The 26,611-nt window shown below is 49.9% G+C and overlaps 1 protein-coding gene across 2 annotated transcripts in view; it reads right to left on the bottom strand.

Moving 5' to 3' along the window:
- Positions 1–26,611, bottom strand: part of LOC144728543 (rho guanine nucleotide exchange factor 11-like) — a 44,059-nt gene that overhangs the window by 9,298 nt on the left and 8,150 nt on the right. Inside the window, exons 5-29 of one of the 2 annotated variants that reach the window (XM_078608050.1) lie at positions 24,387–24,444; positions 23,935–24,122; positions 21,871–21,948; positions 20,610–20,729; positions 20,423–20,465; positions 18,659–18,723; positions 17,656–17,784; positions 16,820–16,912; positions 15,679–15,786; positions 15,040–15,132; positions 13,715–13,757; positions 13,001–13,097; positions 11,688–11,810; positions 10,585–10,608; positions 9,156–9,297; positions 8,743–8,848; positions 8,145–8,180; positions 6,968–7,153; positions 6,231–6,378; positions 5,352–5,539; positions 4,649–4,789; positions 4,053–4,132; positions 2,322–2,447; positions 1,487–1,604; positions 206–306 (exon numbers count right to left, since the gene is read on the bottom strand). In XM_078608050.1, the coding sequence (XP_078464176.1) occupies positions 206–306; positions 1,487–1,604; positions 2,322–2,447; positions 4,053–4,132; positions 4,649–4,789; positions 5,352–5,539; positions 6,231–6,378; positions 6,968–7,153; positions 8,145–8,180; positions 8,743–8,848; positions 9,156–9,297; positions 10,585–10,608; positions 11,688–11,810; positions 13,001–13,097; positions 13,715–13,757; positions 15,040–15,132; positions 15,679–15,786; positions 16,820–16,912; positions 17,656–17,784; positions 18,659–18,723; positions 20,423–20,465; positions 20,610–20,729; positions 21,871–21,948; positions 23,935–24,122; positions 24,387–24,444 (2,634 nt within the window). The remainder of the gene's footprint in view (positions 1–205; positions 307–1,486; positions 1,605–2,321; positions 2,448–4,052; positions 4,133–4,648; positions 4,790–5,351; positions 5,540–6,230; positions 6,379–6,967; positions 7,154–8,144; positions 8,181–8,742; positions 8,849–9,155; positions 9,298–10,584; positions 10,609–11,687; positions 11,811–13,000; positions 13,098–13,714; positions 13,758–15,039; positions 15,133–15,678; positions 15,787–16,819; positions 16,913–17,655; positions 17,785–18,658; positions 18,724–20,422; positions 20,466–20,609; positions 20,730–21,870; positions 21,949–23,934; positions 24,123–24,386; positions 24,445–26,611) is intronic. The other variant, XM_078608051.1, reaches the window with a different exon arrangement.

The raw sequence follows: 26,611 nt of genomic DNA, 5'->3' as shown, positions 1-26,611 counted from the left end.
GCTATGGTGGTTACAAACACCATGAAGGCACTGCCCGCCACAGTGTTGCCGTCCGGCACCACGGACGGCAACACACACACACACACACACGCGTGTTGTTGCTATATCCCCGGAGCGCCACGCACACGCGAGTTATTGGCGCGCGAGCGTCGTTGGCATACAAACGTGTGCACACTCACACACGCGCACGCAGCTGGCACCGTACCTGCGCGTTCTCGGTCTCCCGCACGGTCTCGTTGACGTCATTGAGGATGCGCCGGCAGCACTCCCCTGCCTTGTGCAGCTTCTTGTGGTCCGGGTGCTCGACTGTTTGCACCGCACAAAGATCCCCCGCGTATAACCTTCAACAGGCTCCTGGGGCAAGTGCCGTTAGCGAGAACCTACATGAAGGCTGGCAACGGCACATGAATGCGGTGTTGTGGCAAGGACCACGCCCGGCCGCCTTTGTCTCCCCAATGCTGATGTTTACACACCACACCTGGTGCTCATTTTACGCTGAGTCGACCTCTGGGAGGCCCAGAACCGGTTCGGATATTCGTTACTGACGTTGGCTGTGAGCGGGAATCGAACTCGGATCGCTAGGTCCGTAGGACAATGCGCTAACCACGCCACTACAGCTCGCTACGAAGACATGCACACATTCACACATACAAACACACACATCTACAAACACATACACACATATGCCATCTTCCTCTCGACTAAATTCAATATCATACTTCAGCATCCCATTACTGTTAACATTCATTTGTTTATCGGGGTGGCGCAGTGGTAACGCTAGTGCCTCACAGCAAGAATGGCCTGGGTTCGATTCCTGAATTGGGTGCCTTTCTACGTGGCGTTTGTATATTTTCCTCAGTAATGACATTGCTTTCCTTCGGATTCTCCAGATTCCCCCATTGTAAAAAAGATACGTAAACATAAGACACAATTTAACAAGATTGGCCAAACATCCCAATGCTGAAAAAGTACCAGCAAATTACTCAATTGGGATTACACAGCAGCAGCAGCAGCAGCAAGTGGAAAGGAAATAGGAGCATCAGAAGAACCCACGCTCTAAGGGTGATCCAAGATGATCCCTGGAACCCCTTACCAGCCTCAGCAAGATCTGCCGATGCGGTGTCCAGAACAAAAGACAAATCCAAAGATCCCCTGTATAGCCTGAACAGACTATTGGGGCAAGTGCTGTTAGCGAGCACCTATGAAGGCCGTCACAGCACACGAGGGGTGGGTGGCCAACACCACGCCCGGCCACCTTTGTCTCCCCAGTGGTGATGTTTGCACACAACACCAGGTACTCATTTGAGGCTGAGTCGACCTAGGGGCGGCCCATGACCGGTTCGGATAATCGTCATTGGTGTTGGCAGTGACCGGGAATCGAACCCGGGTTGCCTGGTTCGTAGCGCAGCGTACTAACCGTGACACTAACGCTCCCCACACACTGACACACACGCACATCTGTAAAGGTGCGTGCTTGACCACTCACCCTGCGTGTACTTGAGAATGTTCTGCAGGAGCAGCGGGTACTTGGTAAGGCGCTGCATCTCGGTCAGCATGAAGTCTTTGAGCTGCAGTCTCCTGCACTTTGGCTTGCTCTCCGCTTCCTGCGAGCAGCCGCAACAAAGACTCCAGTGCGTCATGACGACTCGACTACTGCAACACGCTTTACTGTTGAAGTATTTGTCAAGGTATTATCCGGGCTACATCGTCATCATCAGCAATCCACTGAAGGCCTCCCCAAATCGCCACGACCTCCTGCGATCCTGCGATGCAATAATCCACCAGCACCCTAGAAACGAGCCAATTTCATCGCACCACTCCTACGTTGGGACGTCCTCAAGACGCGTCACATTCATTGGCTGCCGCTCCATCATTATTCTTAACAGAAGGCCATCGAATGTAGCTATAGGCAATCAGCATTGCCTGCTCCCCATATCTGTCGCTCCATGTAAAAATAAAACATTCTACACATGCCACTAGGCACATCCTTGCATCAGCGGCTTTTAGCTGGTCAATGAACAAAGATGGTCACTGCATCGTGCGGCGTTTTCAGATTTGCTTCTCCGGCCGTCTGGAATGCTCTTCTTTCCGATATTATGAAGCCACCGGAGCTACGCACTTTTAAAATCTACATTGAAAACTCATCTCTGTAGAGCTGTTTTTTGTAGATTAGTTTGTTGTCCTTCCCCCGCAACCTCCCATTAGCACGTTTGGCTACGTACCATACGTACGTGCACACACATTGTGCGCGACACACTGTGCACGACCCATTGTGCGCGACACACTGTGCACGACCCATTGTGCGCGTCGTGCTCCCCCACCATCATCAGCTGCTGGAAGCGTGGGTCCTTCTTCTGCTTGCTGCGCACGATGTCGAGCGCCTGCGACTGCAGGCTGCAGAACTTGGCCGTGGCCGCCTTCAGCACCTCGCCAGCCTCGCCGTCAAACTGCCAAACGCAACGGAGGCAGCGAGGTCGTCATCGTCGTTGTTATTATTATTATTCACGACTACTACTACTACGCGCGTTATTGCTGCTAAATGTGTCTAACCAGGAAAGCGTCACTTTGCCACGCTGGTCACTGCGGGAAGTTAAAGGGAGCAGAAAGGGCAGCACGGGCTCTGGTATTGCCGCTGATGTTAGCTGTGGCCAAGAGTCAAACTCGGGTCGCCAGGTGCATAGCGCAGCCTTGCTAGCGACTTTACATGCGCTCCACCACATTTAATGTATTTACTTGAAATAATGTACGTATAAATGTACCGTGCAAAATCTATATTTATATTTGGCATTTGTATTTCGATTTTTTTGTATTTTATGCCAGATATAAAGCAGGCAAGATATATACCAGGCATCTAAAGTCCTTGTATTGCAATAACCTCATGAAGATTTATTTATTATTTAACTCCAGTAAAGCCTCACCGAGACTCAACACTCTTTTTCAGGAGGGTCCTGCCATGTTTTGTACCTATGTGTGTACGTTGAACTTCTTTCGCACCGTACGTAGCCAACTGTGTTAATCATAGGTGCGGGGGAAGACATCGGGGCCGATGTTGCTTTGTTTAATCTCAATTGTGGAATTTGCAGGAAAGTACAGCACTGGGATGTATGGCCAATACCAGTTACATTGTATGTTTAATTTAGCTATGTGAGAAAATCAGAGAACCCAGAAGAAGCCCATACAAACTTAACACACACTCACGCGCTCACTCACGCACTCATTCTCTTCTCTGCAGAATCGGGGGGGGGGTGGAAACATACACTCACAACAACAGCTGCCATTCGTCACAAAGTGGTGGTGACATCACCACAGCGCTTATGCCAAGGCTCGCTGGCAGGTCATGGGACAGACCCCGGTGCCATGGGTTGACTGCATGAAGTGACTCGCACACACACGATTTGGGAATCAAACCCAGGCAGTTGTTGCTGTGAGACACGAGTGTTACAACTTTGCCACCCCTTCCAATCACAAGATGCACACAAGCTCCACACAACATGCCCCGCTGTAACTGACAACAAATTAAAATATTGAGATTCAAATGTTTCCCTCTTCAAAAATCCAATTTATGCACTTGGTAATTGTGAACTTGAAAAGTGTAATTACTAGCCCTGCAACGATTAATTTGCATGCGTACATGTACAGCCCTTGTGTCAATCCACTTCTGGAACAGGGCCTCGCTACGCGAGTCGTGAGGCTTGTTTGACCATACTTCACCACGCTGGTCCGTGTGTGGGTTGGTGAAGGCGGAAAGAGCATCGACTTTTTTTTTGCAGGGGCAATTGAAGTCGGGCATCCAGGCCGACCGTGCCACAGACATCAGAGAGCTTGAGGAGGAAATGCAAGCGGAGCGTGCTGCTAGAATCAGCGTGGACATTTTGAGGAATGTTCAAGAACCCCATGGGTTAAGGGACTCCGATGCCATGTAAGAGCTAATCGTGCACAGACGGAGCATCTGCTAGGATTGCTGTACAGACGAACGGTTCATAACATTTCCAGCACCCTGTTTAAGTGTCTAATAACGTATTAAACTTGTCAACCAAGTGCAATATCCTTACCCGGGCCAGCATCAGATCTCCAATCTCGGCCACCACCTGGCTCTTCTCTCTTATCTTCCGCATGGCTTCGTTCAGACTCTCTGCACACAGCCCAAGGGTCAATAACGGACGTCCACATCTGGAGGAACAACGTTCGCATCGTAACACTGCAGTGAATAGCGCACTGCACAACCAACACAGCAAACCGAGTTCGATTCCCGGCCAGTGCTAAAATCAGGAATGGTTTACCTGAACTGGTCCTGGGCTTTCTCCAAGTAGATCCAACCATAAATCGAGTAATTGGTGTCATGTGCAAATATCAGTACTGGGGAGACAAAGGCAGGTGGGTGTGGTGCTAGCCACACAACCCCATGTTGTGCCATGTAATGCCTTAAAGAGGTGTTCGCAAACAGGACCTGCCCAAAAAGTCTGTTATGTATGTATGTGACTACATTGAACTTGTTTTGCGCCGTACGTAGCCAACCGTGCTAATCGGAGGTGCGTTAGCAGTTGGCTCAATGCTACACAGGGGATCTTTATCTTTGTGATGTCCAGCAGGCACAGACTGCTGCGGCAGTACAGGTGGCGACAGGTGTGGGGCGTTTGGTGGATCGTACCGTGGATGGGCAGGATCTCGTCGAGGTTGATGAAGATTTGATACGTCTCGTTGTTGGTGAGGACGGGCGCCAGCCGCGAGTAGAACACCTCGTACAGCACCTTCAGGTTCTGCACGTGCTTCTTCTCCGTGTGGAAGAGCTCTGCGCCGCGGCACAACGAGAGAGCGCCGCCGCTGTCAGCCTCGGCAGCGACAAAACGTCGAGGCGGTGCCGTGGGCTCAGGGGTCACGGCGCTGGGCCGGCACCGTTGAGATCCGGGGTTCAAGTCCAGGCAGTTGCCTGTAATTCAGCCGCTCTCTATCCCGCAGCTACTGCACAGTAGAAACTGTACTTCAAACAACAGGGTGGTAAGGTAGCATGATCCTGGGTAATCTATCGATTGCCCGAGAGGGTGTGTGACCTGCTTTTGCACGCTGGGCAGATATCCTGGAGGTGGGAATCGCACCACACGTGGCCTACCGATTGACTGTGGTATACCCATTTATATCGCTGTGGGAAGCGGGGAGGGAGGAGGGTGGGAGTGGGGAGGAGGAATCGAACCAGCTGGATCTAACAGAACTGAAATGCAAGGCCAGCGTGCCGAGCATTACGCCATGGTGGCATCACTTGCGGGATTTGTACCGCACGATACCGCGCAGTACGGCCACAAAGCAGCAACCCAATCACAGCGTGGCGGGTTTGAGCGACACCGGTGACGGCCTACCGTTGATGACCTCCTGCCTCTTGACCTCAATGACGGGAAGGTCTTTAAGCACTTCGGGGTCGACCGAATGCTGCCAGTTGGGCGTCTCCAGCTCCTCGGGCTCGCGTGACTGGTCGTCTTCCGAGGGCACGGACACCATAGACTGACGGCTCACGTTCTCCGACTCCGACACCGTCTGGCTGGTTATACTGCACGGCAGGGGTGGGGGGGGGGGTGGAGGGGGGGAAGGGAGCACCGCTATGAGAATCCCATAAGGACCGAGTTCATTTGAGTCTGATAGCCAGTGACGCAAGTGAAAACAAGCCATAGAATCGAATATTACATACAGAGCTCCCTCTGAGACCCCTGCAAGTGAAATGACATCTGGTGCCAACATTAAGGGGCAGCACTTTCCTACGACAGTGTCCGCTGCATGATGGTATGCTTAACGCCCAGCGCTGGTGTAATGTATTCCGAGTGGAGAACCAAATTTAATACGATGGGGTTTTCTTCGTGCAGTCATTAGTTACGGGGGTTGAGATCATCAACTCACTACACTAGAGAACCTGGATTGATCACTGGCACGTAATTATTTTAGAATTGTACAGCTGTGTCATCAAACAACAAGGCCATTAAATGTGTTATAAGCTAAATCACTTTAGAGTTTGTTTTAATACACTGTGGTTTTGCGTATATCGTTGAGGTCATACTGCGAATGTAGCATTGCCCTTCTCACTTAGAGTGGATGCCTGGAACCGATTCCAACCCAAGAACTCGGCATTGCCAGCAAAGCGCTCCGAGTTGCCCGGCCACCTGACTGCTGGCTTGGCTGTGCGTGTGTGTGCAGGCTCGGTGTCGTGACGAGCGGGGTGATGTCGCAGAGGCGGCGATGAGGGGTACCTGTCCGAGTCCCCTCCATCCTCATCCCCCATGGGGATCGGCGAGGGCTCCACTGGGGGTTCCAAGGACACGCGGTGCTTGGGCGTGCGCCCGTCCGTGGCACCCAGCTGCTCGGAGGAACGGCGACCCATCGAAGGGTTAACGCCACCTGGTCACGCGCGCACGCACAAAATATCCCCCGTCTAGTCTTCCACAGGCTGTTGGCGCAAGTGCTGTTAGCTGGCATCTATGAAGGCCGGCACTATGAAGATGAACCGAGACAAAGATCCCCCGTATAGCCATACAGATTTTTAGGAAAAGTGGTTTTAGTGAGCACTGATTAAGGCCGGCACGGTGCAACAGCGCGGGGTACTCACTTAAGGCTTAGTCGACCTAGCGGAGGCCTGGGATGTGCTCAGATATTACTCGCCACCGACATTATCCATGGCTGGGAATCAAGCTAAGAAAGCTGTTTTTGCTGCCCAGTTAAGGGACTCATGCTGACATGATGACGCTGAAAATGACGATGCAGACGATGATTCTGATACTACTGCTGATGATGTTGATGATGTTGATGATACTGATGATTATCATCCTCACGGTTATGCTTCGGCTGATGATTCTGATACTACTGCTGATGCCAATGATACTCATGACGACCATGCTCATGCTTCTGCTGATGATGACACCGATGTTGATGGTACTGATGACGATGCTGATGACGGCACAGCAGCCCGAGAGAACGAGTCGTCGCGCACCGTTCTCCATGTCCGATTCGTCCACAGTTGGGTATCGCGGGAGGAGACGCGGCGAGGAACTGTTGCTGGGCGTGATGCTGGGATATGCCCCCGTTCCAGGCGAGGAGGACTCGGACGAGAGATCGTAAACGTCGAGCGAGGGGCCCGCCAGCCTGGGCAGCTTGGGCAGAGAGCTTGAGCGGCCTGCTGCCCACACGCGCACACAAACAACGTCCCCCGCACGCTGGTGAGGCACGCCAGGGGGACACGTGCCGCCGCTCCCAAACGCGAGTGAAATATGATTCACGATTCTACTCTCGAGCTTCCGACAGGCACCAGACACGCGGGCATCGGCAACTCCTCCCAGATGCCCACGGTGGTACGCGGAGGAAAGCTTGGGAGCAAATATTGCTCGATGCGCGGGCTAACCCAGAGGAAAACCGCCCCTGGATTTCAACCAGTGGCTTGCAATCTGAGCGCGCGTTAACCGTGAACCACCCTCGTCGTTTAAAAAGCTCTACTGTGTCTTAATGTGTGGGGAGCGCAATGGGAAAGGCATTAAAGCAAAAGGTTGAAGTGGCCTTAACTTGTGTTATGAACCGAGTGTCAGTGTTTCACTCCACGTCGGTATCACTGGGTATTGCTACAGAAGAGGGGACGTTTCCGTTATAAAAACGATCGTCGGTTTACCATCCCCTCACCAACCTGCACTGACCAGCGTGAAGGCCCTGGGTGCAGGAGCCCCGGCCGCATATTTCACTCTTCGGGACCAGCCAAGGTGGCATAACTTTAGCTGTTCCAATTTATTTCTGTGTCCAACAAAAGCAAGTGATGTGATAACCATTGAGAATGAGTGGAGGTGATCAAAAAATTCACCCTTAGTGGCAGTATATGAACGAATAGTTGTGACTAAATGTTTGCTACCTTAAGTGGTACCAGTTCCTGCCCTGACCCATGGACAAATTGATCTAAGTGTCCAAACACGTTGCAAAGCGCCATACGACTGGAGCATTCGCGCGGGACAACTCGGCTGCATCGTTCACGACGACCAAGCAGGATTTTGATCATCGACTTCACGACGCTTGGCATCGATAACCAATTGCCGATTGATTTATAGACAACGACGATCGATTAACGGCCCGACTACAGAATGCACGTTTCATCGGCCGCGGATGATGAGGAGTGTGGGCAGAATTACCATCGGATGGGTTGGCCACAGGCATCGCAGGGAAATCTGGGGATCACAAAACACAAGAAGTTACTCTCACACCGTGGACGAGGAGAGGAGAATGCGGGCTGCTATTGGTTATTATATTTATTCTTCGGCTCACGATACACGAGTCACATCGTGCGTGTGATCATTTACATTTAGTGATACGTATATGTCAGGGGTCAGGAACCAAAGTAAACAAGGAGTAATTTTTTTTGAGAATTCGGTAAAAAAACTCAAAATTTCAAGAGCCGGAATCCACGTGAATACGAGACGGTGATCCTTACAATAAATAGCGTCACGAAGCAGCCCTTAAAGAGCCACATGCGGCTCCGCAGCCGCAGGTTATCGACCCCTGGTTACGTTGTGTGTTGTCACAGGGCGGCAAGGCAACCACGTCCACGTGTCCCGTCTCCGCAAAACGTGCATGGACAAGCGCGCCAAAGCATCATCAACTAAACCCTGCCGGACCCCGCATGGCTTGGGCAGATCCTCATCTAGCAGTGGAATTAACGAGGAGCTACGCACGCACGCACATATTGAAACGTGTGACCGTAAGTCATGCGCACGCGCGCACGGTACTCACAGAATTGACTGCCTTTATCTCGATCCCGTTTCCATTTGTCTTGAAACAACGAGAATCTTTTCTTGTCGTTCTCCTTTATCAGATCCTTTTCCTTCTTGGGGACAGGCTGCCCAACGGAGACCACGCGGAGAGCACACACACACACATCAGTCAACGCAGCCGTTCGACTCAACGTAGCCGGCGCGAGAGTGCTTGTCAGGCTTTGTTGGCGAGCAGCTTGCTTCTGACCGCTCGGCCATCACGACGGGCGGCTAATGACAGAACCGGCGTGCGCAAAGTTATCCGATTTGTTTGCGCAAGCACAGAAAATCCACAACGCGGAAAATCAGCCCGCGAATAACCGAGAGTGCACTGCACTTTCAACATCCCGGAACGGCCGTACGGCGTCAATTCACTTCCAGCTCCTCCCTGACCTTCTTCTTGTTGGGCAGGATGTTGAAGAGCCGCTTGTCGGTGCTGGAAGGGGGCCGTTCCAGGGAGGGGACCGGACGAGCCCACTTCATCTTCACCCCGACGCCGTGCATGTACGTGGTGATCACCTGCACCATGGCGTTCCTAGAGGTAGCAGCAGGAGCCACGCACACATGCACGCACCAACGCAAGCGGAACTCAGGACACACTTGGAAGCAGTTGCTACCTGTGGTGTATACCGACCCACAGCCCAAGGCCACGTGAGGCCTATCACTGAGAAACGATCCAACAACAGGTTTCATCTGTCACTACAAGCATGCTAGCGGCACTAATCGGGTACTCTTATTCTACTTCTTCTCACCAACAGTTCCATTATTGTGCGAGGTCGGGTGCTCAGATTTTCTCTCGCCATGAGATTCTATTCTGTGCCTCCTCTTGTCACATCCACTGCCGTCGTATCTGGCTCCACCGTATCCTCCCCTGCACCGGTGGCATCTCCATAGCCCGTGTCACCTCAGGGTCTATATACGATCTGTGAGTCTCTGTGTCAGTCTATGGATTTTCTTTGTGAGTTCATGGGACTCTATGAATCTCGAATATCCGTAGTCCACAAGCCTAAACTATTTAAGTCGTGGCCTTATTGCGAATATGGGTAATCCCTGCTCACACTGAAATGTATTAATTATGTCTCCTTTCTCTTTAAGAAATATAACCCAGCATCCATCTCAGCATTTACATCTCTGTCCTTTCAAGCACACTCTTTCTTACTTCTTCCGTAGGGCACATATCTACCAAATACCTGGAGGGCAATATTTTCAACCTGGCAATAGCACCGAGTTTCTGCGATTGCAGTGAAGTGGGCGAGGAGAGCGTGTGTGTGAATGTGCGGTTGCCCACAAAAGGTGTTTGTAAGTCCTAGAGGTAGCCCCACCCCTGAGATGGACAGATGAGCGGTGCATGAGCAGCCAAGAATTCATTGAAACCAGGAGCCTCTTTTTCAAGGGCACTTAATTCAATGGCAAAGCTGCAGCCCTGCAATTGCTGGCTCACACCACTGTGGGTAGAAGAAGGCCCTCTGTGGGAGAGGGCTCCAGCGGGTATTCAGTCTGCTCTTACGCGCTGAGCAGATGTGTTTGGAAGAGGTGAGAGCACCCACACTTTACCCCAACACACGCAACATGCCGACTGACTGTGGTGGTGCACCAATTCATATTGCTGGGTGGACAGTGGCGGCAGTGGCGGCAGTGGGGATTCAATGGAAGGCACCCATCATGATTTCAACTGCCACGCCGGGAGATGGAATCGACCGTGCCACCTCTGGATTGCAAGTCAAGTATGCGAACCATTGCGCCGCTGTGGTGGCTCCCCCATCGTTTAATGTCGCAGCTATAATTTTTTGTGTTACAATAATACTGCTAAGATATATCTTACCTTCTGTCCTCCTCCATTTTCCCACTGGAAAGACAAACAAAACACAAGAAAATATCATAATTTTGTAAGTAAGGACAATTCAAAACAATATTAGGATACACATCACTTCCCTGTGATTACCAAGTCAAACTCCGCCGTTAATTCATTCACTTACCATTCTCATCATGGCAATCCACTGCTGGATGAGGGCTTCGCCAATGCTGTCAGTCTTCGGGTGTTTGACTGAACATACTTCCCCACGCCGGTCAGTGCGGGTTGCTGAAGGGCAGTGCCCAGGACGAGTTTAAGATATCACTCTGAACCACTGATGCTAGCCGCGAGCATGCGCTAGGTTCATCGCGCAGCGTGCTAACCAATGCGCCACTACTAACCCCGAAGGTAAGTTACCTCATCATGATTTCCATAATGTTTGCTACGATTGTAAATGTTGTAATTATCACATTCACTGCTGTTGCTGCTGCCAACATCGCACCCCATTATTAATTTCATCTATTACAAACCACCGTTGCATTTGTTACAACAGGTGACGTGCAGCAGTTTCTCACCGATGTAATTTGCATCACGACGCTCACCGCGCACTCACTGTCTAACAGGCATGTAAACATTTACTCTCACCAGGACTCTACGAACTGTCACGATTGTGAGTCACGGTTCTATTCAGGCACCGGAAATTATTGTCTTGCTCTTAAAGTCTTGCCCAGTGTTCATCTTTTTGTTATTTGTGGTGTAATTTTAACTACATTGGCCTAGATGTTACACTTGAATATCAAAGAAAGGAGTGCGTCCGAGAGGACGTCCAATGGAGCAATGAAATCAGGTGCTGGGCAGATTGTTGTATCGAGGGATTGCGAGGGACGGCAGCCGTGGCGTTGGCAGGAGGGCCCTTCATCCAGCAGTGGATTGGCCATGGTTGATGATGATGATGGAATCTGAACTAATAAATTCTCACACGTGTGATGGGACGCGTAATCAACTGCGAGTGCCATGATCTATTTTAACAGACAAACTGGTGCGTAAATTTCACGCTGACCCGCGCCAGTTTAGCGTTTAACAACCGTTAAAGCATGCAGGCGTACGGACACACAGCAGCGGTTCCCACTCACATGATGTCCATGAGCTTGGCGCAGAGCTGCTCAGCCGCCATGCGCTCCTCCATCTGATCCCCGCTCAAACTCATTAACTCGTTCTCCCCGTAGAAGCTTCCGAGACCCATCTCACTCTTGCTCCTAGAAACCACAGCAGGGCATCTCTGAATGCTGTAGGAGACAGCTGGGCATCTCACTGGTGTACCAAACAGCAGCACGTGCGTCAGTGATGCGGCAGACAGTCGTGTTGTCCTCTTCCATGGTGATTTACTATTTACTTATCTTCTCTGTATCTAACAGAGCTGGTGCTTGCCTATAAACATTGGGAATTTTGCCAGCATTGGTGCAAGCAAGCCTGACTGCTGATGAGGCACTGAATGTTGGAATTGGTCCAGTTTTTCTTGTACTAATTGAATGCTAATAAAACCACTCCCAGAAGGCCATGTGAGGAGGGGAATTGTCTGTTTAATTAATTTGTTACTCATTCTCCTCAATGACGCAAATAATTATTTTGTACCTAAGTTTGGAAAATATGCCTAAAGGTTATAGCTTGCTTCATACATTGTAGATCACCAACTAAAATATTACTGGTGGAAGTACTGCAGTGGATAGGACATCTCTAATCGATACAAATCAAAGTGATTTACTGCTCAGATGAACACTGAGGCGAAGCTTACAGCCAGTAGTGGAAATTACACTTTCCTATGTCGGTGGTGAGTCTGATCATAGGACAACCACTGTCAACTTCTCCACAAAATTATATTAATTTTATCGACCCCGGAGGAATGATGATGGGTCTAGTCGACCCCCAACTAAGATTTCAAACTCCTTGCCAACCGCTAGCTGCTCACTCTCCCCCTGGGCCACCGGGCCGGATCACATGGTTGGCGTGAGCTGAACCAGGCCTCGAGAAGGCCGAGGCCTGCGTGGGTATCGCGCGAGGGAGAGAGCCGCGTGGGTGAGAGGGCGTCACGGTGGCTAGATGATGTTAACCATCTCGCCGGGTATACAGGAGGTCGTGGGTTAGATCCCGACCCTGACACCTGAATATTTGGAGTTTGCGTGTCTATCTCTCCCCGTGGTCACGTGGCTTTTTGTCCAGGTTCTCTTGTTCCCTCCACATTGAAAATCAACGCGCGTTTAGAGCATATGGCTCCTATACATTTTCGCAAGATAATCTACTTTGTTGAGCTATCATTTGTGGCCAGGTCGCTTCTGAACAATATCTATATAGCTCAGTGTGTCTTACCTGGTTAAATAAACATAGAGTTGAGAAGAAGGTTTTAGTTGTTTAGTTTTAGTTTAGTGGTTGCTGGTCGGTGCGACCGTGCCTGTAGTCCTGGAGTTGCTCCTCGATGACCCTGAGCACGCTCTCCCGAGCTTCTCCCAGCGTTGCCTCCGGGACATCCTCCCGGTTTTTGGCTTCATCTGCGAAGAAATGTGACACTCGGTCAAATATGCAGCGAAGGTTTCGAGGATAGTAAATGCTATTGTTTCTTCTTCGTACGGCTGATGTTGATGGTCGAGCAAGAGCTATACATTTAGATTGAGGTGGTTAATGTGCCAGACGGTTGCGCCAGGAGTAGTGATGTGGTGGATCGCTGCGATGATGCCTCCTTCATATTTGTGAAAACACTTGTGGCTCTAAAATAAGCAAAAAAACCACGCTTCCCAAATCGGTCTAAGCAGCACGTGGGCAACCCAGGCGTAGCAGCTCTCAGACCTCCAGCACCGACCGCGAGGGTCCCTCCTCACCAAGTCCCCAACGAGCCCCCTTCCTGCTACGTAACAATCCATCTGACAGCTGCTACACGAGCCAATTTCATCGCTCCATCTCCTCGGTGGACATTCTGTCTAGCCGTGACGTGTCATGCCCAAGCCCACGTACTTTTCTTAAAGGTCGATACGTCATCCTTAGCCCTGCATAAGCTCTCTAATCCACGTGTTCATTTTTCCGTCTTGGCGTAAATCCAAGCGTGCCGCTCGCGACAAAAAACTTGCAGTTAAAGGACACGGCGGTGGATGTGTGCGGTGAGAAAACCTACCAAACTCGCTCTGGATGGAATCTGCCAGTGTCACCTTCAAGGGCTGTAAAAAACAAACACGGTAACAGGTACAGCAACCGACGCCGTGAGTGAGCACAAGACGTGCTGCCAACACCACAACCTCGCACTTCAGCACCAAAGGCATCAAAACTACGCCGTGGCACGGTCAGAAGACAAAACACCGTGGCACCCCATTCCCCATTCGCCAGTCAACCGCTGGACCAAGGCCTCCCCATGCCGTGCGGGTCCATGGGGGTTATTTGGGGAACACTTGTGCGTAGGTTTTCGCCGTGACACTGCATGGCTTTTCAACAAAAAGGTCATATCGCGCGTCGTTTGGCACAACGTCCGACTATTTAGTTCCTGAAGAAGTTCCCAGCAAGCGGAGAGAAGCGTCGGATATCAAATGCCCATCAACACGCGTTATGTCCTGATAACACACCAGACCGCTATGTTTGACCCCATTATTTCGTCTTTGCTGGTAAATGCGGATTGACCAAGGCGGGCAGTGCAGTTCTGGAGGCGTGCATGGACAGCACAACAATGGATTTTATAGCATTGCCCCCCGCTGCCCACCACGTAGTAGAGTCGTGCACGGCAGTCCATCACAGCCTGGCGTGCATGATGGCTGTCCATCAAAGCACTATCCGGGCTCTGTATGTCTAGCTTCCAAGATCTGATGATATTGGGCACATTCTGGGTGATTTGGCCACAGTGCACTGTATAAAACAACACCGTGTCACATGCAGAAACACACATGACACTGAATTTGTATCTAATTGATTTTGCTTCATCGGATTCTGGAACGTCTCCTGTACATGTGTGGGAGGTTGGCAAAGGCGACGATGCACGTGTTTGCGTGTACAAATTGATCAAATTTACACACAGGGGCACAAACGACAGAATTCCACCTTCTGAAGTGGTGTCATCTGGTGTTGCATAAACAGCCAGTGGTACAGTGTTTTGTGTGTGGGTGCAGACCTGCCAGTCTCAGTCAGTTAACCCACAACACTTGAGTCTTTCCCGTGACCTCCTGCAGGCAAGATTTCAGCACTTCATGTGGCCTCAAAGTGCACCTAGCCTGGCACAAGCGCCGTGGCGACACCACCGCCACTTAGTGGCGAGTGGCTGCCAGTCGACTAAGTTAATCCATAACCGCCTGCTAGGGAGCCTTTGACACTTCACACGTGGCCTCAACGTGCACGCAGCTTGCTTAACCCAAGCGCCGCGCTGACGTTCCTACAACCACTTAGCGGCAAACAGCGGTTGCTATTGTGGCGGGTGCAGATGTACGTCATGTATGCGTGCGTGCCTGGGTGACTGACCGCGTGTCGATCGAGAAAGAGCATGTAAAGGGAAGTAAACATCTTGCGAGGCTCCTTCGAATGTAGAACTGCGTCTGCCATCAGATTCAGCATCTGCACAACAGCCAACATACACGTTCAATGCATTAGCATCATCATGGCCAGGCATGGTCACACCACTGCTGGATCAAGGCCTCCCCCAATCTGCCGCCATCTCTAGTGATCCTGCGATGCGACAATCCACCTAGTACCCGCACACGAGCCGCTTCATTGCTCAACCGCATCAACGGACGTCCTGACGATCCCTAACAAGGGTGAAACCGGGACACATTTGTCTCATTGTCCTGCTGTTGGCTAAAATAACGCGGCTACGATTAACTATTTTTTTTCAGTTGCTGGTCTAAATAAAAGGTTGCGTTCATTAAACGCGCAGTACGCTGCTGTCACGTGACACGCAAGGCATTATGGGAGGACCGATCCAGTGGTTACAGACGTGCCTCTTGCCGTCTTAAAAACAACCTTGTGCGTGTAGCATCGCTCATATTCATTTCCAGCCGGTACGGACGTTGCTCCTCATTCACAGCAAGCGCTACCATCAGTCCGCCCACACAGGACACGGCGCCTGCCCACCCATCGGCCGGTTCAGCAAACAGGTCTCACCAGCGGTGCAGGGTCGTGCTGGGACACCACGTACTGCAGGAACACCGCCATGTGTGCCGGCCGCTCCTTGACCCTCTCCAGGCGCGCAAACACCGCTTGGTTATCGGCCTGCAGCCACGCGCACACACAAAGATCTCCCTGTAGCCCGAGCAGACTGCTGATACAAGGATCGGCCAAACGCACGCGCGCACACGCGCTGCTCACGAACCGGACACCTGAAGAGGATTTACCCGTGCAATGTTTATTAGTATCAATTTCGACTTGACTGAGGTAGGGAAATCATCCCAGATCGCACTCACCGTCTTCAAGAATCCTCCACAGACGCGCCCCTACCTACCTCTCCCCTTTGATCTCACTCTACTCCCCTCCACGCCATCTCTTACCCCTTTCCTCTAACTTCAAGACCTTCCTTAAAGGTTTTCCCAATGACTATCTCTCTCTAGACAATAATAACACCCAAATGCTTCTGTGCAGCGTCCCGACATGCAGTCCTGTTTAGATGTGAAATAAATCCAAATTGTTAAGTGGATGGAGTTAATGCATAAACACTTCAACCTTAACTTAAAAGGTAGGTTTTCATAGCCAATATAATTAATCGAAACTTGTTTTTGGGTTAGACCATGTGGTGGTAATTTTATGCCAATAAACTAGTCATTAACCCTCCACTACTAATAGGCCAAAGTCTGCGATCCTCAACATATTAAGAAGTTATCTGGCAATTAATGCGTGTTCATACATGTTGGAGGAAACCGGAGCTCCCGGAGGAAACCCACGCATGCGAGGGGGCAACACTCCACCCCACACAGATGGATCAGGTGGAGTCCACAATTTCTGCTGCACAGACTTCTCCCGGCGAGCCAGGGTAGTACGGCAGCTTGACGCCCACGGGGAGTTTCACGACGTTTAGCGATCCGCCGAATCCTCGCCTCCACAGTGCTGGGTTACAAACTACTTTCAGCTTGGAATTCAAGTGCATTCAACCTTAATTGTAAAGCAGAGGTTGAGAGCACCTCCGATTAGCACGGTTGGCTACGTACGTTGCGAAATAAGTTCAACACACAGACGTACAAAGCACTGACAATTGCAAAGGGAGCTGGAGAAAAGTGTGCGCTCCATGCAGCTGAACCCACCCCTGCCTTACCTGCTCGCTGTCTGAAGGAAAGTCCTCATCCTCAGGGCCGATGATGGAGTGCTGGGGGAAGATGGTTGTTGGTGGCGCACTGCACGGTGGGATCTGCCGCACAACACACAGTTCCTTGACGTCACCATCATCGGCCCTGGTCTAAACTACAGCCCTGTGGGTTATTTCAACTATACTTTACCACGCCCGTCAGTGTGGGCCGGGAAAGTTGGGGTGCATGCACAGGAGCACAGAAGTACGGTACAATTGACTTTGCTGCGCTAATGTCCAGCACACTGCCACGCAATGACCTACAACACCCATCATACACGGTGGTCGCCCATCCAAGCACTATTCGAGGTGAACCTTGCTTAGCTTTTGGGATCTGATGAGAGAAGAGAAAGAATGGGAAAAGGGTGGGTAAGTGACAGAGAAATGGAAGCAAAGGGTCAGGAGAGATGAGGAGAGGGAGGAGGGAGAGGCTACATTAGGGCCTCGATGCTGCTGCTACACGGAGGAGTAGCAGCGTCTGTCTTCACAGCGGGTGGTGGGGAGAGGGGAGGGGTTCGGAGTGGGGCTGGGCACACAGGAGTCACGTGATTCATGGGATGTTTAAGCTGATTGAAATAGATTTGTCAAGTCAGAATATTTGAGAAATATGAAACAACCGATAATCACCTAATAACGATATTCTGAAACAGACGGTATGATTATCGTGGATCTCGTCATCATCATTATCAGCCGCGGTCAATCCACTACTGGATGAAGCCCCCCCCCATAAGCTGCCACCATCTCTCACGGCCCTGCGATGCAACAAGTAAATCTAATACTGTACGGTAGATCGTGGGCAATAATACCATGTGGTTCACAGGGATGTCGGAGTGAGTGGAGTGAATGTCATGTGACATGGCACGTCGGGCTGCCCCCTTGCCACTCGCCAGGCTTGAGTTTTCCTCCAGGTCCTGCAGCTTCTTGCCCATAAAGTTCTGTTGAACGGAAAATAATATTCAATAATATTTTGAAATGTTCATATCATGCCATTCATTACATTTGCATCTCAAAAAGCTGCACAATTTGTAACGTGCACAGTTTACGCACAGGCGCGCGGGAATCAACAGGCAGGTGTGGGAAGGCAGCCAGAACCAGTGACAATAATTTCCCAAGCTCTGTGTTCCTATATTGAGATGGCTCAGCCAACTCCGCTAATGCGAGTTAGAGACACGTGAGAAGAAACGGGGGAGGGACCCGGAGAAAACCCACACGTGCCAGGGGGTTACACGGAATCCCTGTACAGATCGCAATTAACCCAACTGCTGTACTGCCATCATACCCTCGCCTCCATGAGTTTGGTTAAGTTGGTGTTCTTCATTGCAAGGCCCGTGGGCCACTGGCGGCCCCTGACGTGCGGTCCCCAGACAATAAACAAATGTGAAACCCCCCCCCATCATCTTCGTGTTGCTGTCAAACCCAATGGTTTCAAATGTGTGGCGGCCCTCACACTGGTGATGTCTTATCGGTGAATGTGGCCCTCCTTCTTAAAATTAGTAAACAACACTAGGTTAATTAAAGTCAATGTTGTGGGTTTACTCTCCCACACACCGGTGTGCTGAAGTCATAAACAATTGGCAGGTTTTGTTTACGTGACAAACTTTACCAATCGGCTGTGTCGGTGGTGCCGAGTTTAATGACACATTTATATTTCCGCGATTTAAAACAAATTTTAAAAACTTTATTATGGATAACACTGCGTTAAGTCAACGCGACGAGTTGAACTAAACCTCGACTGCTGCCATTCTCGTGTTTTGTCGAATGCGGTGGCGGTGGCGTGGGGGCGGTGGCAATACGGGCCGCCACGGTTACCTCTGGCAATGAGGAGAGAAGGTCGGGCTGGCCGGCGGCATTTTCCTCACCATGCTGCCTTACCGCTGCACACGCACAACAACAACAACAGCATGAGACTCTATCCTGCTCTCGAGAGTTCTCTTGCTGGTTAAAACAAAATAAAATAAACTGCCAACATCACCATACACTGCACAGTAGAGCAACGATAACTCTTCATTGCACAATACATGACTGCCGTTCAAAGCACGCTTCGTTAACAACCACGACCTTCCCAGAGTGGCCCTGGTACAGATCTCCGGTGCCAGGTGCGGTGCATTCAAGCGTGTATGTGGGACCGTGGGCGCATGCATGGTAACCAAAAACATGAGCGTGACATTTTCGAGGACTTCCAGTCTCAATAAAGGTCACCGATGTCAAATTATAAAACGCACTTGCTGTGAATATACGTAAACATAACAGCGCATACAACTATGGCTCATACACAACAACATTCTCCGTCCTTCTCCTGATGCGTAGACACGGTAAAGTTCTCGAGCCATTCTAGAGTTAGCTAGAAGTCACATGAAGAGAGAAGGCCGCCCCAACTAAATACATTTAAAAATAAAACTATCACCGGAACACTCTTCCTGCGCCTATTGAACTACGCACAGTAAGATGTGATGCGCATGTGCGCTGCCAATTCTCAAGCTATATACTTATTTGTTGCATCCAATCAGTGAATCCGCTCCCTTGGATGCCCCGTGCCCCACTGAGGTACCGTCTCGTCTTTGTGACATTTGTGTTTACATTCATTTCACAAATAAAATGAATTGATGCCCGCCAGAATATCTCTGCAGTCTTACATGTCCCGAGAAACGGAGCCTTTCAAGCACTTCGCAGTGATGGGAAGTTATAGAATTGTACATTCGGTAAACCGAAAGGGGAGCGGAGATGTGTCATAAGCAGCTTCACACTGTGTCCTTGCCAGCATGTGAGCTCACTCATCGGGTGACCCGGGAGTTGAGTGCTCGGCTCGCAGTCGCAAGCTTTGCGAGTTTGATTCCCCAATCAGGAGTATCGACTTGGCCCATCACCGTTCCGAGGACAGTAAAATTGAGTACCACTTAGTGGAGGAAGTCAACAGCAGTCTCTGCCTTAAAAAAATTCCTCATCTCCATCATAGGAATGTGGAATTACCACCACTGGCTCAGTGGAGCATCAAGCTTAATTGGGTGGGAAACCCCTCATATGTGCACTGTGTTTTGAAATAGTTCCAAACAAATTTCGGCAAATTCCAAACAACAAAATTTTGCTCAAGATCTCCGCAACGCGATCAATTGCACCACACAAGTATTGCGACAGATCATACGCCAGTAGACAAAATATAAAAATAACGTTTCTGCTGCAGCTTACCGCACTCCAGGGACGAATATGAATTGTGGAGGTGCGAGTTATCCTCGCTTTATGCGGGTTTAGTTTGTGCAATTTCCGGTCTATGCGGCTGACCTATTTCTACCCAAAATTTACTCTGTGCGGTTTTAATTCACTCACCTGCGGCTATGAACTGCCAAGGCAGGCAGCTGTCTCGGTGGTGCATTGTGGGTTGAGTGACTGTGCGGCCCAATGATAAATTATTAATGTTGTGAAAGTCGATTTCAGTTATCGTGCCACGCAAAATAAACTGTTACACCACGAGAACTGCTGATTGTTGTTGCTCTGCTCAAATTTACACTCTGGTCGACATTTATTTAAGTATTTTTCAAAACACATATGACAAAGACCTCATCAGTGTTTAATACTCACACTTAGCACCACTCTTGTTTTCTTGAAAACCATCAACAAAGTCCTGGAACAACAAAAGCCACGGGTCATGTTAATGGCCAGTCGATACTTCTCAGTCAGTTTGTTAGGTTATAGACGGGGATGGTGGTTTGGTCGGCGTTAGGAGGGTGGGGATAAGCTTAGTCTTAGTGCAGCGTTAGTCACGAACCTGCGTCCCATCACCGGCCCTGCGGAGCCGCTGCTCCAGCTGTTGGATGCGAGCTTCGATGCTGCGGATCTCGTTGATCAGATGCGGAACTTCCGCGCTCCGCGGATCCTCCAACAAACGCTGCAGCACGCACGCACCCAGGGCATCGGCAGCGACAGCAGGAGAATTTAAATATTACATAGAGCAGCAGCAGCAACACTTGTACTAGTTCCACCCACACTCAACTGAAGAACTCACGTTAGAACCATCTACACACAACAGCAGCAGTACTCTCACGAGTACGACACAGAGACACTCGCACAAGGACCATTTAAACGCAACAGCCGTACTTACACAACTAATTTGTACGTAAAATTCTGGGCCTATTGAAAGCGATTTTATTTCTGAGTGCTGGGCAGCAGTTCATATTGAATGTTAAATACAAACGGTACGTAATACAAGATAAAAAGTGGAGCAGCACTGTACTATACTGTGGTCACTGTACACGACAGTAGTATTAAACAGGGACTGCCAAGTGCACGCTACTTTACTGCGCAGGGTGGAGACACCAGCGATCAACATTTACTGGTCACCCAATAAACCTGACATAACGTGGGGACACGATATATCCGCTGAAGTCGTTTCAAGGACAAACTTCCCTGTACTATTTTAAACCGACATTATTGAGGTCGAAACAATAAAAATGCGAATGCACATCATTGTTTTTTAAGATCGTTTGGCTTTTATATTTTATAACTTGTTTATTAACTCTTGCTGCCGTGTCTGTCTGCCGGCCGAATCACGCTCGAAAAGGAGCTGTATAGCTCAATGGGTAATTTGCTCGGAAAAAAAATTCCTAATTCTGAAGTGTCGCCCATACACACACACTAGAAGCACCGACACCACAGCCACGACCTACAGAAAACTACGGGAAAGTCACCGAATACCAGCACCCACATAAGAGTCACCTGCAAACCCTACCCCTCCAACCCATCCTCCCCACCCCACCGTGCACCGACAACAAACGTGCCAAGCGCACGCAATTATCCACGGTGTCACACGCACCGACTCGAACCGTCAGCCATCACCACAATACGAGAGTCACAGCTCGCTGGAGGAACAAGGGCGAGACTGGAGATTGGCGACGAGTTGAAAGTGACAGCAACATACACCGTAACAAGTTACATCTATGGCTTTCGAAAACACCTGTTCAGGCTATCGATACACCCCGCACAGAAAGCCCGAACAGAAAGTTGGGACAAGCGCCGTTAGCGTGGCGTACCTCCCGCTCTTCCTTGGCTTGCTCGAGCATTCGCTGAAGGCCTGGCCTCCCGTCACGCAGCACGCCCCGGTGCTCATCCTGTGCAAAGGAGGCAGAGCGCACGTAAAGACAACGATCCCCCGAGTAGCACACGCAGACCGCAGGGATCACGCGCTGTGAACAGATAAAGGAGCTGTTGGTTAGAGATGGAACGAGTCGTCGATTTGTCGAAAATAAATTGTAATCAACCACTTTTGTGGTCCATTACTTTGGAGACTTGAATAATGGTGCCCCCGCTGACATCCTGCCGTCTGAAGGCGGGAAACCGCCTGCCAAACCACGTCTAGCGTGATGCGCCTGATGATGCCAATGTCAGCAAATCCTGCCCAAACACCTCCCCCGTTCAGCGGCACACGCAGCAAAAGGATGATCCTTTTTCCCCCCATACTATTTTCACGTTATGCGATTGGTTGAGCAACAGAACCGATCATTGGTTGAGTCATCAATTAGTAGGATAAAATTAACTAATTATACCCCCCATCCCTGCTAAGTCTGCATGTCGGGGCAAAGTTAAAGAGACAAATATCCCCGACATAGCCGATACACACTTTTGGGGACAGTGCTGTTAGCGAGCACGTGTTAAGGCTGGCACGGCGCACGAGCGGGCTGGAGTGGTGTGGCGGCCATCACCACGGCCCAGCCACCTTTGTCTCCCCAGTGCTGATGACCAGATAATGGCCGAGCAACTCGAGGAGATGTCAGGGATCAGTCTAGAGCATAGAGTGCACAGTACAACAATAGATTCTCACTGCCCTGCCCTCAGCTACTGCAGCCTGTGGCAACTTGGGGTGCATGATGGTCACCACCCATCAAAAGCGCTGCACAGGCTTAAGCCTGCTTGGCTTCCGAGATCAGGTGAGATTGGACGTATTCCAAGTGATTTGGTCACAGGCTAGGTACATGTTAACACCACGCCCTGATATTACATATACCACACACAAGGCACATGCACAGCAAGCCACAACATAGCGGCTCCATCACATCCCTCCCCTCTGTATGAAAGATTCCTATTTTAAGTCGCTGAAAGGTTGCAATCCTACAAAAGACTCTATTCATAAGTCTGATATGCACAGCCAAGCTGAACATACAAAGTGACTACAGTTAGGTTCAGTGCAGGCCACAGGATATGTTAGAGAACATACACATCTGTTCTTTTATACCCGTCAGCAGAAAGCCATTGCTGTACTGTGCTTCTATGCTCATAAGTTTTACTCCCTGACTTCACCAACGCGTACTCACCATCATGGTGAAGTACGTTAATGGAACAACCCCTACGGCCCGCACGGCACGAGGTGACCCTCATCCAGCAGCAGACTGCTGTCCGTGTACACTGGAGCTGGGATATCCGATTATCAAAGTAATCGACTGCTCTATCGATAATTATCGATTCGATTACTCGACTGACCGGATAATGCGAGAATTTTTGTGAGAAAAAAAAAAGTCCGGTTTCCATTCCCACCACGTCTTGCCGCTGGACGGGAGGTGACGGGCAGTGCTTGGTGACACCACCGGCTTCACCATCGGCCGTGTGTCACGCATGCCGGGCGTGGCTACCTTCATGAAGCAGGATGTGGAGGCAGCCATGTTTTTTTAAAAGGAGTCCCCGAGTAATCGACAACACAAGCAGTCCAGTGTAAGTTCTTGTCGATTAATCGACTTGACCAACCCGTCGTCCCGGCTCTAATTTACACGCCCCGACAGACAGACGTGTCGTCCTCTCCCTGCTAATGCCTCATACGGCAAAGCGCATTGATGACAAACGAACTCGGGACAGCCAAAGGAACGTTCGCACAATGCACCGTGCCATGTACTTTACCAGGGTGGCACTCTGGACTCGAATCGCAAACCTCTTCCGCAACAAACTAATTTCTTTAGAACTGCTTCTCGTGTTCAGTTCATTGTCCTTCCCCCGCACCTCCGATCAGCACGGTTGGCTACGTACGGTGCAAAAGAAGTTCGACACACGTACATACATATGGAAAAAAACTGCGCCACCGCCTGGGGGCGACGGCGGATTCCGCTTACGTTTGTTCCGGGGGACGAGCTGCTGCTGTCCCTGGAGCCGGCGAGCTGGGAGGAGTTGTGGTCGGGCGAGAGGCCCGGCGAGCCCACCAGAGACAGCAGGCTGTCGTGGCGCGCGTCGGCGAGCGATGGCGGGGGCTCGGGGCAGCCGGGGGGCCGGCCCAGTAACGTCAGCGCCACGTACGAACCCGCTGAGGACACGAGGAAGGCGGCAGTTTTGGACGTGGTCTCCGACGTACGATTTCCACGGTCGAGGTGATAAAGGGCCTGGCAATGTATTGCTTGTGCAATGAGCAGCAGGAGGGCCTCCGCTAGAGGCTCTAGGTAAGCCCCTCTAGGGGGTATCTTGGCCTACTCTTTCACGTTGGAAGAGGTGGGAGTACCTCACACAGCGTTTACGTCGATGCGAACCGAAAACATTTTGACGCCCGCATAGCAATAAATATTGTACTTACACTTGATGAGCTTGACAACTTCAAGGTGATTCGACTGGGTAACCAGTGTCCCATTGACCTACAGAAGATAATCTTGGCGTTAACACGGTTACGAGTGCGACTTTAATCGACATTGTGGGCCCAGCTCCAGCAACAGAGCTGTACGCACACACGCACAGCCACAGCAAATGGCGACACCTGCTAGTGCCGAGCAATTCTCACGATTCCGAGTCAGGAAGCTTGACGTGACTCTTGAAGCCGAATCGAAGTCTTAATAGTATCGCATCACCGACAGTCAGAAGTGCTGATGTTTCCTACGCAGATGCTTCCAATTATTGCCAGCAGGAACCCCATTCCATTTGATTTGAAATGCAAGAATTGGCCTTGTTACATAGATTCTGTGCACAATGGAGAAATTGAAATGTCTCTTACATCTTACTGTATTCCCCTGTAATTTGCAGCAAAAAGTTAAGGATGCATCTTGTCGTCCACTACGTGTGTGTGTGTGACCATATTTGTCTAAGCCTTTTGACATTGCACAAAACTTTTGGGTGTGTCTTACCTTCCGAAATGTCTTAAAATAATCTTGAGAATATGGTGAGAGTACTGCCAATATAAGGAAATGCCCAAAAAATATAAGTTCATTTGAACTGAGAATTTTTGCATCTCCATTAAAATTAATGGAATCCCATTAGCAATCCTAAAGATCGCCACCAAATGCCAAGCTTTGGAAATTCTCCAATATAAAAATATATATTTCCAACTCCAAAAATGGCATTACTGCCATTGGGAATCGATAAAAGAATCCCATTCAAATGAATGAAGATTTTAAGGTAAAATTCAACAAAATAAATCATCAGGATTTCTGCCGGCAATACCTCCTACTTCTTGACTTAAAGCTTTAGTGACTGCAGGAATTCATATTCTTTGGGTCTTTCAGTCAAGTCACGTAGATAGGTTAAAATTTATAAAAATAAAATAAACAAAAAACTACGACGTTTCGATCACAACACAAGCAATCGTCATCATCTTTTTTTCCTCCCGATGACGATCGCTTGTGTTGTGATCGAAACGTCGGAGTTTTTTGTTTATTTTATTTTTAATTAATTTGAACCTATCTACGTGACTGTACCGAAAGACACAAAGAATAATACCTCCTACTGCTTACCGCACTCCAGTCTTTGCGAACGACCATGGCGCACCTTCCCATGTTTACCAATCTTCTCCGTTTTAACACCAATTAGGTTGTTACACGCCACGCATGCCTGATGCTTGCTGAACACAGTTCACGTAACGTAGCTAGCATTGACTCAAGTGAAGATTGGGAAATTATTTGTGGGATGTATGAAAGCGTGTCCCACGTGGCATAGAGGACACGGATTCAAATTAAGCTAGCGATGTTGAATGTGTAAGAGTGCACGCTTGTCCCACAATGCGGAACTTATTCAAAATTAAGATAAAGACCTTATGTGTGGATGTATGAGCGCGTGTGCCTGTCCCAAGTGACGTAGATAGTGCTTATCAATTAACAAAGAGATCTTGTGTCTGCGTGTCCCCACTTGATGATAGGTGCTCGCTAATAGCAATTGCCCCGACAGTCGATGTAGGCTTTGCAGGGATCGAGGGCTTATTCACGTAAATAATATTCTGATTCTGTTTGTAAATGTGTGTGTACCTGTGGGTCATAGGAGTGGGGCGGGAAGCATGCTGCACTACGAAGCCAGAGAGCTGAGTTCGATTCCCCGCTCATGGTCAACACCTGTGACAATTATCTCAACAAGAAGTGGGCCTCTCCAAGGTCCACTCAGCCTCAAATGAGTACCAAGTGCGATGTGTAAACATCACCACTTGGGAGACAAAGGTGGCCAGGCGTGATGCTGGCCATCCACCCTTTTGTGTGCCGTGCTGGCCTTCATAGGTGGTCGCTAACAGCACTTGCCAAAAAAGTTTATTAAGGCTATATGGGGGTTCCTTGTCTTTGTGTACCTCATGTGTCTCACCTAACATAGATAGCGCTGATTCATATTAAGATAGTGATCATAGGTGTAAGAGTGTACACGCTTATGTCCTAACCGGGCCGCAGAGAATGCCGATTAAACTTAAGTTAAAGATCTCCTGTGTGTGTGCGCGCGCATGTCCTACGTGACGCAGACGAAAATAGCTTACCTAAGCACTATTCACGTCACCTTGAAGAGAGCTGACTATTGTTATAACTACTGTAAGGCACCAGCATCACCATGCTTGGA

Source organism: Lampetra planeri, chromosome 29 (genome assembly GCF_965212315.1).
Source record: "Lampetra planeri chromosome 29, kcLamPlan1.2.h2, whole genome shotgun sequence".
Lineage (NCBI taxonomy): Eukaryota > Metazoa > Chordata > Hyperoartia > Petromyzontiformes > Petromyzontidae > Lampetra > Lampetra planeri.
This window is presented reverse-complemented; position numbering and strand designations above follow the sequence as displayed.